Source organism: Halyomorpha halys, unplaced genomic scaffold (genome assembly GCF_000696795.3).
Source record: "Halyomorpha halys isolate HHAL.00 unplaced genomic scaffold, Hhal_1.1 Scaffold107.1, whole genome shotgun sequence".
Lineage (NCBI taxonomy): Eukaryota > Metazoa > Arthropoda > Insecta > Hemiptera > Pentatomidae > Halyomorpha > Halyomorpha halys.
This window is the reverse complement of record NW_027112128.1, coordinates 364339-377284: the sequence shown is the minus strand read 5'-3', so window position 1 is coordinate 377284 and position 12946 is coordinate 364339. Positions and strand designations below refer to the sequence as shown.

Below are 12946 nucleotides of genomic sequence, written 5' to 3'. Positions count from 1 at the left end.
TTAGTTAGTAGCATCAAACAGTTTCAATGAATTCAGTTTGGTCCTTTTGGTATTATGAGAAAAACTATCGTTAAAATTATATAAAACCTGAGATAGAAAAGCAGACGTTACATGACGACGTAAAAAATAGCTTAAAGTAGTGTAATATTAGAATTTTAAGATTTATGTTGCAAGAAAAAAAATGGGTACTGATAAGTCTAGATCAAATAAAGGTTAGTAAAATTAGTTAGGTATAATGTTAAATGGATAAAAACTAATAGTGTATTTTCCTTTGTTAATGATAATAAAATTGCCTTAAACAATTTTTCCCCTCGAATTTAAAAGTAATTCAGCAATAATTTGGAAATTAAAATAAAAAATAATAAGATTTTACTGTCCGGAACTTGAAGGAGGTGAATCAAAAAGGATGAGGGAGTGGTGGGGTCATCTTTTGTCTTTTTTGATTTTGAAGACTGGTATATATTCTCGTAGCGTCCTGTCTCGACACTAGTTCGCTCAACTCAGCAACAGACACAATGGCTTTCTCCGTAAGTATAGCTGAAGTTTAGTAATAGAATTGTATGAAATATTTAAAATTACATCGAACTAATAATTCTGTTTTAAGATCTTGACTTAACTTAGCGAAAATTACTAGCTCAAATTGCATACATGAATATTTGTTTTCTAACAGTTAATATAAGTTATAAATTTCTAAAAATTAAATATTTATGTTTTTATTCTATCTAAAATAAAATATGATTTTTTTTTACTCTTTTATGTAAGATGAACAATACACTGTTGGAGAAATTACTATTATAATTTAATTAATTATTGAAATTAATTTGGATATTTTTTCTTTCTCAACACAATTTCAAGCAAACGCTTTAACGTTATCATATATGTTGCGATTTTCATAATCTTTTATCTTTTTATTTGAGCAAGATGCACTTTATTAGTTAAACGACAGAACATTAGAAGGTAATTATAATAATGGTTTTCATTTTAATTTTTTATTTTATTTTAATATCCAAATAAGTAAAATTTAAAATAATTTTATCGGTTTTAAATTGTACAACCTTTAAAAAATTCTATAAAATGTATTTCTATGCTTTATGAATCTGGTTCAGATGAAGTCAGATCTCAGATTTTTAACAATTTAATTCTTTTCGAAAAAAAAATTGTTTAGGTAATTCAATATCAATCCGGCTTTGACAGACCACTCAATGCTAAAAATAAGTAAAAATAAAAATAAGTAATATTAATCAGAAAATAAATTTGGAGGTTATACACTATTATTTTATAAGACCAACAATTCGGAAGTCAGGTTTTACCACCATTAACTTCTTGCACATTACGAGCTTTTAGGATACCAATTATTGGTAATTTTTTAATACAACAATACATCCAATTAATTTTTAGATATAATTCCTCTTTTTCTTGAAGTATTTTTAATTCTTAATTAACAGTTTCGATACGAAATTCTAACGAAATCAAAAACATTCTAAAAATAGCTAAATAACATGTTATTTAAAAAATTAAGAAAACATTTTTTTACCTTGTGATAAATGCCAAAAAATTGCTGATTGAAATAATAAAAATATCGAAAATGGACTGGGTTGGTTATAAGTATGTATGGGACTAGTGAAGTCACTCATAAACAATTACATATATATTTTTCCAATTGCAGAAGGTTGTTATCCTCGCCGCCGCCCTGGCCTGCGCTTTCGCCGCTCCCCAGCTCATCGCCCGCGAAGATGCCGAATACGACCCCAACCCAAGCTACGACTTCAACTACTCCGTCAACGACCCATTGACCGGAGACTCCAAGAGCCAGTACGAGTCCAGGCAAGGAGATGTCGTCCAGGGCAGCTACTCTCTCATCGAAGCCGACGGTTCCAGGAGGGTTGTCGACTACACCGCTGACCCAGTCAACGGATTCAACGCCGCCGTCCACAAGGAAGCCGGTGCCGTCGTCGCTGCTCCAGCTAGGGCCGCTGTTGTTGCTCATGCTCCAGTCGCTGTCGCTCACGCCCCAGTCGCTGTCGCCCATGCTCCATTCGCATACCACGCCCCAGCTGTCGCCTACCACTACTAAGTCTCAAGTCTGCATTATGTCTTATGTACATAGTTGTTAATAAATCTTAAGTTTTTTTACGCACACAATTTCTGCCTTTTATTATTATTTAGTCCTTGATTCAAAATTGTAACTAAATAGTATAATCTAATATTTTCGTTTAACCCACTAAATTTTAATCAATTATGAAAACTCCTATAGCAGTTTACAGACAGTTTGGGTCTACACTAGCAAATTTAAATTGAACTTTTCATTTTACATCATCATTCATTATTGTAATTTCTAACTATTATAATTTATGAAAACATATAAAGATATAGGTTGCAGTTTACCGTTAAGCAAGCATGACAGTTTAAAGTAAATGTGGAATAGAATGATCTTTTATTTTGAAGCAAATTAAGATACTAATTTTTGTGATATGGGGAACCTGAATTTCAACTAGTTCGTGTAGATAGATATTTCCTATAGTTAGATAAAAAAGTTGGCTGTCAAATTTTAGGTAAGTATGTGTTACATTGGCACATATATTAAAATAAGTGATTAAATATAACTATTATTAAGATCAATAACTCTTACCGGTATTTACTCCTAAGCCAAAGGATCAATTTTTACGCGTTCATCAATTAAGAAACTAAACAAAAAAGAATAGCGTCAGGTTGAGAATGAAAAACTGCAGGTGAAAATAAATCTTATAGTATAGTTTTCCAATCTTTAAAACTTAATAAGCATCCTCTCTATAGACATTTAAATACAATGCTAACAATGAACCCTCTCGAAAATTAGAAGGACAGCGGCCTTGAGACATTTAGTCAAAAATAAAGACTGACATTAGCCTACTTTCTCGTCCGTAGATTTTGTGACAGGATACTATTCTCTCAACAACGTTTATACAAAAAGTACGCGGTAAATAATTCTCAACACTCAAGTATCAAGTTTTCCCCACATTGATGGGTTAGAAAACCGCTTTACGAGTAGATACTTTGCCATTAAGTGCTCTCTTCATCATCGTAAATTCAGAGCTAATAGAACAGAGGCATTTTTTTTTTTTTTTAATAAAGTAAACTGGCTTCGACCAGATTTTCTAGAGTAATGATCGAAGAATCATATATACCGTGATAAATAAAAAAAAAATATATATCAAGAAAAATACTTTTACATGTTTTTTTTACTAAAGATTAAAAACTTTTTTTTTAAATTTATTGATATTTACAACTGTATAAAAAATACGACAAGTAAATTTGATAATAATGACATAATGATAATGATATGATACAGCATGCAGAGATACTACCCAGCAGTAGAACTCTAAAAACATTTTACAACATAAGGTCCTGAGGCCATCTTCTTTTCAGGCGCCTCGGAGGATTGCCAAGAATGGAAGAGGAAGCAAGGTTAGAAACTAGTGGGTATGGGTGGTTAGGGAGTTTATAACGGAAGGAATGATATCGGGTTCGGGCTAGATCGGTTACATAAGGAACATTTAGGTCTTTATGGATGGTTTTATAAGTAACAAAATAAGGAGCATTAAGGATTTTGAATTGTAAGGATTGGATACGAGAGAAATTCGAAGGTTTAGTGGAGCCCCAAAGCTCAACTCCGTATGTCCAGATGGGCCTTATTATTGTCATGCAGATCAGTCTTTAGTAATGAGTTGGAAGTTTAGACCGTTTGTCTAGTAAGTGCTGTAATAGTCGGAATCTGTGTGCAGTTTCCTGTCTTTTCAGTCTTGTGTGAGGATTCCAGGTTAGTCGTTTGTTAAGGTGTATTCCAAGATAACGAATCTGTTCTACAGGGGTAAGAGCTACATTATCAAATACAGTATACGTAGGGCAGTCGACAGGTTTACGACGAAGAGTAAATGTGATTTGTTGGGATTTATTTTTATTAAAAACCTAAAGCGTAGTTTGAAGATTTTTAATCAAAATTGAAATTTTATAAATAATTATAGCTGTAGGCAACAAGTAGGAAACTACGAAACAAGAAGTACAACTAGACATTAACTTATACCGGAAAAAGTAGCATCAATTCTAGAACATAAGAGAAAATAATTAAGACTGTTTCAATGAAGAGAAGTCCTATCTGATATTTAAGAATTATAAATTTCACATTTGAAATTAAAATCGAAAAAAATTAGGGTATAAAATGGAGAAAATTGATTTTATTAAGTGGTACTTCCGTTTGGTTGATTTTATCGAAAAATTTGAAGTCACATCTTAGGGACATGCTCGCATCAAATATGTAATTACAGGATCCTACGATTTTTTGTTTTTGAGCTAGATCAACCTCATATTATCATATTATCTGACACAGAACATTTTAAGAGACTTCGTATTTGGACACAAAACATTTTTCCGTCCAAAACTAGAGCTTTTTTACAATACTTTCCCTTGATATATATTACATATATAGTGAAAATATTAAACAGAATTAGAAGTTCATATACAGCATATCATATGATACGCTAACCATATCATACGGTTAGAAAAGAAACGAAAAAGAAAAAGAAATTAGTTAAAAACGCATAAGAGTTAATAAATGAGTATGATTGTCCTTGAAATAATAAAACCAAATGTTTAAATTAAAGTAAAATAACATTAACCTTGCGACATGCGGGCTTCCAAAAGTCACACCAAAAGGCGTGATGATTCCAAAGTATCAAAATGATATAGCCGCTAGAAAATCAAGATTTTTTTAATGATTAATTTTAATTGCATGTATTAGGTGAATTAAAGATTTTTTTTATATAGAAAAATAAGTTTCCTTATTGAACTAAAAGAAGATACAAAATCATTTACTGAGAAAATATTTAAAAAATAACCTATCCCAGAAAACATCTTTGAAAATAATTAGAGTAATTAGCCCAAAATAAAAAATAGCAATAGTAAAAGTTTATGATGAGCTTCTCAAAAATTTCTCTGATCAGGGCTTAACGATTATATATCATCCAATCTGGGCGTGTACTCATGTCATTAAATCTTAAGGATAAATAGAGAAATGAAAATTTTTTAACATTTATAATTATTCTAAATCGGTAAACTGACTGCCACAATTCATGAGATTTGCGTTATCCTAGTTATAAAAGTTTAATAAAAGTTTTTATTTCGATAGGATCAGTATATTTAGCATATATTACTCTCGAATAATTTGCCGGAATTGAAGATATTTAGTTGTTTGTACACACCACAGTTTTTTTGATAATATCAATATCAATAAGATAGCTCCACGTATCTAATATACCAGGAATAGTTTTGGTAATTCCGATGATACCGGGAAGATGCACAAAAAGGTTGTGTTTTCCTTGTCTTTTTCTATTATTCATTGGATTTTTATTCCTTTTTCATTTATCAGTCACCTTCCCTCTTTTTTTCTCATGAGCAATATACAAATTTCTTCTTTATTACTATCTTCTTCCTCACAAGATTCTTCCCTAAACTCAATTTTAAAATATCCTTCCTTCTATTTGTTCACACTCACTAGTGTCACTATTCTCATCATCACGTTTTCTACAGTCAAATAAATTCAGTATTCAAGGATTGCTAGCAGTCTGGAGTGTTCAAATTATAAATCTTCTTCTTCCTAAGAATCGAAAAAAAAAAAAAGGAAAACTAATGGTCACTTACACGAAAGGGCGCAAGTATCAATTTGATACCAATGGTGTTTACTAATGGATACATGAAGAAAATTTGATATACTTGAGAATTTTTTACTAATAAAATAGTACAGGGCTGGGTCGAAAAGAAGTTTAAATATTGAGTTAGCTAAAAATCACACAAACGGGCGAGCGTATCAATTTGATACAAATAAGTGTCAACTGAGAAAACACAAGACCTGCCGGAGGTGGAAAAATCACTGGCAGGTTGGCGGTTAAAAGGAGGAAGAGCTCCACTCACCGATCACGTGCCTTCAAATTTGCAGAAAACTATTCCACAAGTATCAAAATGATACTCGCGCCAGTGGCCGGGTTAAAACAGTCACCCTAGCCTCACAGTAATTGAAATCACGAATAATATTACAATAACAAAGATTCATAACAGAGCTTTATAACTACCACAATTTGTCAAAGAGAACAAAGAAAACATCATGATTATTGAATCAGGAGTTTATCTAGAGAGAAAAAAACTTGTGACGAAGAATAAAACATTAAACTGAAAAATCAAAATTTCAATTTTACACCATATAAATATATGTCTACAAACTACTTTTATTCGTTAATGGAAGAGTATTTACAGATATTACATACATACATATAATATATTAATACATGTAAAATTATTTCTCCTTTTTTATGGCCATTATTTTTTATTCATTTTTCTTAAGGCTTCGGGGCCATTTCCTATCTACAGGACTACATTATCTTTAATTTTTACATTATGTTTAGAACTAAAAAAAATATTTTTTTATACATCCTATTAGTATTTATACATATAGCGTATTTATACATGTTGTTGGTTTTTACATAAAACCATTTGTTATCCTAAAATATCTTTTTTATACATTATAAATAATTTTTTTTTAGTTTTCTTGTTAATTACATCCATATTTTTCCTAATTCTTCTACACTTAATTTATTTAATCCCTCTGCTTCGCTTGACAATACCTATTTATTGCATGAAGCTCTCAATGTTTTTATGCTATGTAATTAATTAGTATTTCTAATTATGTTTTTTTTATTTGAGTTCTTTTAACCTGATATTATGAAAAATTTGACTTGTCTCCTATATCTGCATAATTCATGTTCGTATTCTTTGTATCTGTTTTAAAATTTGGAGGGTTTTCAATGTGTTAGATAATATGCATTACCTCTCTAAATTTTCATTATATCGTTGATTGTTCTTTTTGTAGAATTTTCGTGCTTTAAAAATCTTAAATATTACCATTTCAATATTAAGAACAAATTCAACTAATTTCCAATCTTTACATAAATACAGGTACCAAGAAGAGAGGTTATCAATGCATTTTGTATTATGAATAATAGCTGCTAGGATAATAGAATATCTATAATATTACGGTCTATTCAACGAGATGTTCACGAGGGAATAGTGATTGTGATATAAGAGACATTATTTGCGTTAAAAATTAACCTTTATTAACAAGTGTTATATACAAAAGATACACATTGTGGACTTAGTAGTGGTAGGCGACAGCTGGAGCGTGGTATGCGATTGGAGCATGGGCGACAGCGACTGGGGCATGAGCTACGACGGCGGCTCTAGCTGGGGCAGCGACGACGGCACCGGCTTCCTTGTGGACAACTGCGTTGAATCCGTTGATAGGGTCAGCGGTGTAGTCAACGATCCTCCTGGAACCGTCGGCTTCGACAAGAGAGTAGCTACCCTGGACGACGTCTCCTTGCCTGGACTCGTACTGCTGTTTAGCGTCACCGGTCAATGGGTCGTTGACGGAGTAGTTGAAGTCGTAGCTTGGGTTGGGGTCGTATTCAGCATCTTCGCGGGCGATGAGCTGTGGAGCGGCGAAAGCGCAGGCCAGAACGGCGGTGAGGATAACAACCTTCTGTAATTGGTAACAAAATGATGTGTAGTTTTATAAGAGTGTGACGATTAACAAGCTATGAATCAAACTAGAGATATTATTAGATACAAGAATTAGAATATTTAATTTTATATCTGTTTATATAAATTTTATATATAATATATAAACTTATATATTTTAACATATACTTATTTTAATTTTATATATGTTTATAGTTTAATCTATTATCCCTAATTAATAAGTCATTTCCTCAACTGCTCAGTTAGTGTCTAATAACAAAGCACTCATAATATATCCCTACACGAGAACTGTCCAAGGATTTATTAAAGATATTTCATGCTAAGTGTATTATAAAAGCGTCGGTCAAACGACGGTCTCTATCTGATAGTCCACTTCCCAAAGGATATCTGACGATCGAGTGCTAAGCGAGGATTTGAATTGGGTTCGCTATGCACAAAAATCCCCTACTTCGGCTTCTATCGCTTTATTAAATCACAGATAATCATTCAAATTTATTTTCCTTTGATCTGTCTTATAGTCGCTTGTTTTCAGTTATAAATGGGAAATCCACCGAAACAATGATTTAAGACCATTTTTATGGAAATTGAAATTTAATGAAGAATGAGAAGTAATATCGAATATTTTAGTTAATCTTTGATTCATCAACTTTTTATACCAATCTAGTTTACCATTTAAAATTTTGTAGTAACAAATGCTTCATGTTGATCAATTTCTTCAATAACCATAACATTTTGAGATTTTATAATGAAATTAAAATGGAAAAATTGAACATACATTTCTCCTTTTAAATTTGTTTTAACTAACATTACTAACAATTATGATAACTGATAATATTTTTTAATTCTAGAATGATACATGAAATTGAATAATTTTTAAGAAAGAGATGGTCCAAGTTGAAGTAAGGGAAACGAGGAATAAAAATAATATAAATTATTTATTAATATTATTTTTCTTGATTGCAACCTGAATGTTTTCGGTCAACCACCTATATATAATTTGAATATTTTTGGTTTAGTTTTGGAAAAAAAAAAAAACCTAGCACAGACATATTGAATCAACTTCAATGGCGGCCGTTCACCTGTACAGATAGTCGATAAAATTTGTTGGAAACATATCCTCCCCATGATAATGACTGAACTCGTTAAGTATATTAATGAACCTTCACTAATGATGATTATGGCGGTGGATATTCCATAATAACGCGGCTCAATATCAAAATACGATTCTCTTATAACAACTGACGGAACAGTAAATGAAAAATATTATTCCCATGACAGGTTGTATAATTTAAAAGAAATATTATATAATTTATAAGAAATTAAAGAAAGAAGAATTAAAAGAAAATTCTCAGCATTTTGGAATAGACGGAGTGCACCGAGTGTGAAATCTACAACAATTAGAGAATACGGAACCCGTTTTTAATATGGAAACTCTCAGTACTTCGGTGTGAAAATCCTGCTTCCAAACGGTTTACCACGAGACGATTTCCTAGATTATTGTGTCCCCACCGAGTTTTAATTGTCTATATTATATGCAACTAGTGGAGACTTTCGAAAATGATTTTAATTTTTTTAAATATTTTTATTGATTTCTCATTTGTTTCAGACAACCTGGTAACAGCATTTTTCCAATATCGCGACGTTGGTAATGGGAGGATCCTACTTATAAAAAGTATTAAAAATAAAAAAATAAAAATCTGTGCCGCTACAACCCATGAAGGGTTAAGGGCGCAGTACTCTGTAAGGAAATACTGGAACTAGACTAACGGTTGTGCAAGGAGGTGATTTGATCAGGATCACGCTTCACAACTAGATTTTTACCCAATTAAGGGTACCCAATTTATGAGGCTGGATGGACCCCAGGAGTGGTCCAAGAACCCACAGGCTTGACTCAAGACTATAGTGTGACAGAAAACAATTTTCTGCCCAGCCGGATTCTTACCCGGATCCTCGGAGTTAGTAGCATCACGCCTTACCACAGTGCAACCGACATTAATTCAAATATTCCTGTTATATTAATTCATATACGCTAAACTTGTATTATTTCGAATATTTTTATTAAATAGTAAAATATGTTTGATCGCAACACACTAAATTTAAATTGCACATTACACATTGTAAGGAAATAAAGATTTTTTTTTTCTTTAAAAAAGGAGAATAAGTAAGAAAGTAATTTTTATATATTTTCTTCTTCTTTATTATATCTTTTTTTTTTAAATATAATAGATAAATACTTTTTTTTATTAAATAAGTCATATTCCAGACATATTCCTAGTTACTACAACTCAGCTTCGATGTTTTTTTTCTTAATAGAGTGTAATGAACATTAGGTACCTAAAAATTGAAAAACGACCTTCACTTGTTAAAGTATACTATTTTTTTTTTTTAGTTTGGGAATCCATCCCAGGCCATAAATTCATAATGAAACCCAATAAGGGAGGTACTTTCATAAAAAAAAAAAAAATAATAAAAATAAAAACGGGCATCTTCTTTACTATACTAAAGTGTTACATGTTGTATGTAAGCTTTAGTGCATAAATACTATCTATTTTGTCTAAATATATACTCTATACAGATACATATTTTCAATACAGATATTATCATAAACTAGACATTTTTCTTTACCATACTCCGGCAATACTTACTGAGAAAGCCATTGTGTCTGTTGCTGTTGAGCGAACTAGTGTAGAGCCAAGGGGGCTGAGAGGATATATACCAGTTCTCAAAATCAAAAAAGACAAAAGATGGCCCCACCACTTCGTGATGCTTTTTGATGCTCCCACCTGGTTTTATGATTTAGGAATGTGAATATATTATCATATATATTATACTCTAAATGAATTTTCCACAAATCTGAAATTAATTTTTAAAGCTATAGTGAAAATTCAACACGAAATGGACTACACAAAGGGCTAATATTATTAATATTACAGGAACAGTAAATTAGAAGTGTAGCAGGTTCTTTTCAATTAACCAAGGAAAGGATATTATTTTTAGATTAATACATATCTCATTGAAGGGTTTGTTGCAAAATGTTTGAACTTGTACTTATACAGTTTTGTGTGAAAAACATGGTTCTTTCGCCTGGTAGCTCTTAACTTTAATTTTGATGTTATTCAAAAGATAGAAGCACCTGCCTCGTTGTTTATCATAATAATTGTTGTCAATTATATATATGAAGCAATATATATACTGATATACTAAGGATTCTAAATATTTTTTCTTTGAATGATTGTTTCCCCTAAAATTAGATTAGAATGTCGGTAAAGGATAACTGAGTCCAAAATATCTTCATTAAACGAAATGAATATTGTAATGGATGATGAACTATAAGGAGCTATATATAAATAGTTGATGAACGTTAAAGGTAATATATGTGAACAATTGAGAAAAGTTTTGTAGGTCGACCCATCGGCATTTAAGAAATCGTTAAAAAATATTTTTATTATTTTTGACTAAAGCCCTGACCACCTCTTTCAAATTGAGAATATTGTTCGAAAACAAATATATCATATAATTTACAATTTAATAGTGTTTTTTTTTATTTTTCCGAAAGTTATAAAAATAGGGACTATATTATTTTTGCATTAAATTAGGTGACTTACCAACATGACAATGTTGTTTTAGATACTATTTTACAAATTATATTCTACAAAAAAGCATAGCCCTTTTAAGATACATATTTAATATATTACATTGCTCTTTTTTTGTTATGGTGTTTGTGTGTGTGTGTGTGTGTGTGTGTGTGTGATGACATTTTTGACTTTAATAGGATTGATGAAAAGGCTTACCCTACAGTTTCCCAATTGCTTGACTGTTTATTTAGAAAGTAGTTTCTTTATTCCATTTATCCATTAAAAAAAATAATACTACCACTTATAGTTTTTGAGATACAACTAAGATGGATAGTTTGCAAATACCAGTTTTCAGTTTTATTATTTTGTATATATGAGACTTTCCAATTTACCGTTTGAACGATTTAAAAGTCTCCTTAACTTGCAATCGTTTGTTTAACGTTAGAACAGATTTAAGGCAAGAAAAACGTTAATTTTTTTCATATTCTTTAATCTAATTGTAATAAACGAAAAGTTTAGGATTTAACACAAGCTACTAGTATTTAAAATCATTGTATTTTTTTCAGAATGTGTTTATGAGATACATCCGAAATTTTTTTTCGTTACGAAACGAAATTAAATTCATTTCTAAAACGAAAAAGAGTGTTCGTCGATGAAAAAGAAATTAAAAAAAAAATGTTATTGGTAACAAATATTTAAGAAATGTAGGAAGAAACTTTTGAAATATCAAAGCATTGAGAAGAAAAGTATATGGATAGATTTTATATTACTTCTGATGAGTGTTAGCTTTTATAACATTTGCGATAAGCTAACTGCATTAGAAATACAAGCAGGAAGCCATCTTCAGAATGGCATATTTATAGGTCAACAAATTCGCATATAGAAAACTTTACGGCTCCACTTTAGTTACAAGAAAAAATACACCATTCTCTTCCTAACTACACCTATGAAATTCACCGATTCCTTGTACAAATTCCATTTCACAGATGTACAGGCTTTATATTTGATCAAAGATTAAATTGAAGACTAGACGTTACATCATTAAAGTCTGCCGCAAACAAACAATGAATATACTCTGGTTTTTTAGCAGTACATCGTTGGGTTCGGATAGTCTCACAATGTTAAAACTAAATAAGATATTTGCTTGTGCTAAGAAAGAATATGGATCTCTTATCTATTGCTCCGCCCATCGTCTAACTCTTGTTAAGCTCGATTCAGTGCATCATGCCAGAATTCGGATGGAACCGTTGCATTCTGAATCTCTCTGACATACAGGAGGGCTATCTAGAGGTAACCAACCTATTCTAACAGTGGTGAGGGGTCATGCTTTCATTACGTGGGACCGCTACAGCAATGAAAGTCGACAACTCAGTCCTGATTTGAACGGGCACCGCCAAAGTTTCGAAGACCTGCGAAAGTTCTGGCTAAGACCCACCTATGCTACAGACGGCCCTGGCGCATTCAGAACCAGTCCCACTCTCAGTATTTGCTCTGAAGTAAGCCATAAACTGGTTATGAATTATATTTCTACATTATTTCAACAGAAAATCATCCAATGTACAAATATATTTTCAATTTTAATTCTCCGTAGTTTTTAGACAGAAACCAAACTCATACTTCCTATAGCAGAAAGAATCACCTTGGCTATCTCAGCACTTAAAGCAAATCTGTTACAGTAACCTAAAAGTCAGAATACAACTTGGACCTTAAAATATATATATTTTTTTTGAGTGGTATAAAAAGCGGTCAATAAGGCCTATTTTACGCCTACTTAAAAATAATACAACCTCGGTTGAGGATGAAGAAAT

The 12946-nt window shown here is 31.4% G+C and overlaps 2 protein-coding genes across 2 annotated transcripts; one reads left to right on the top strand and one right to left on the bottom strand.

The window, feature by feature from the left end:
• The first annotated feature begins 391 nt into the window (after nt 1-391).
• On the top strand, nt 392-2142 carry LOC106677740 (larval cuticle protein A2B). Its single transcript, XM_014415831.2, has 2 exons — nt 392-527; nt 1667-2142. The coding sequence occupies exons 1-2, from the start codon at nt 516-518 to the stop codon at nt 2072-2074; spliced, it is 420 nt and encodes a 139-aa protein (XP_014271317.1). The 5' UTR covers nt 392-515; the 3' UTR covers nt 2075-2142.
• A 4971-nt stretch (nt 2143-7113) lies between these two features.
• LOC106677730 (cuticle protein 21-like) lies at nt 7114-10325 on the bottom strand. Its single transcript, XM_014415820.2, has 2 exons — nt 10209-10325; nt 7114-7564 (listed from the first exon to the last, which is right to left on the bottom strand). The coding sequence occupies exons 1-2, from the start codon at nt 10218-10220 to the stop codon at nt 7178-7180; spliced, it is 399 nt and encodes a 132-aa protein (XP_014271306.1). The 5' UTR covers nt 10221-10325; the 3' UTR covers nt 7114-7177.
• Nucleotides 10326-12946: the final 2621 nt, after the last annotated feature.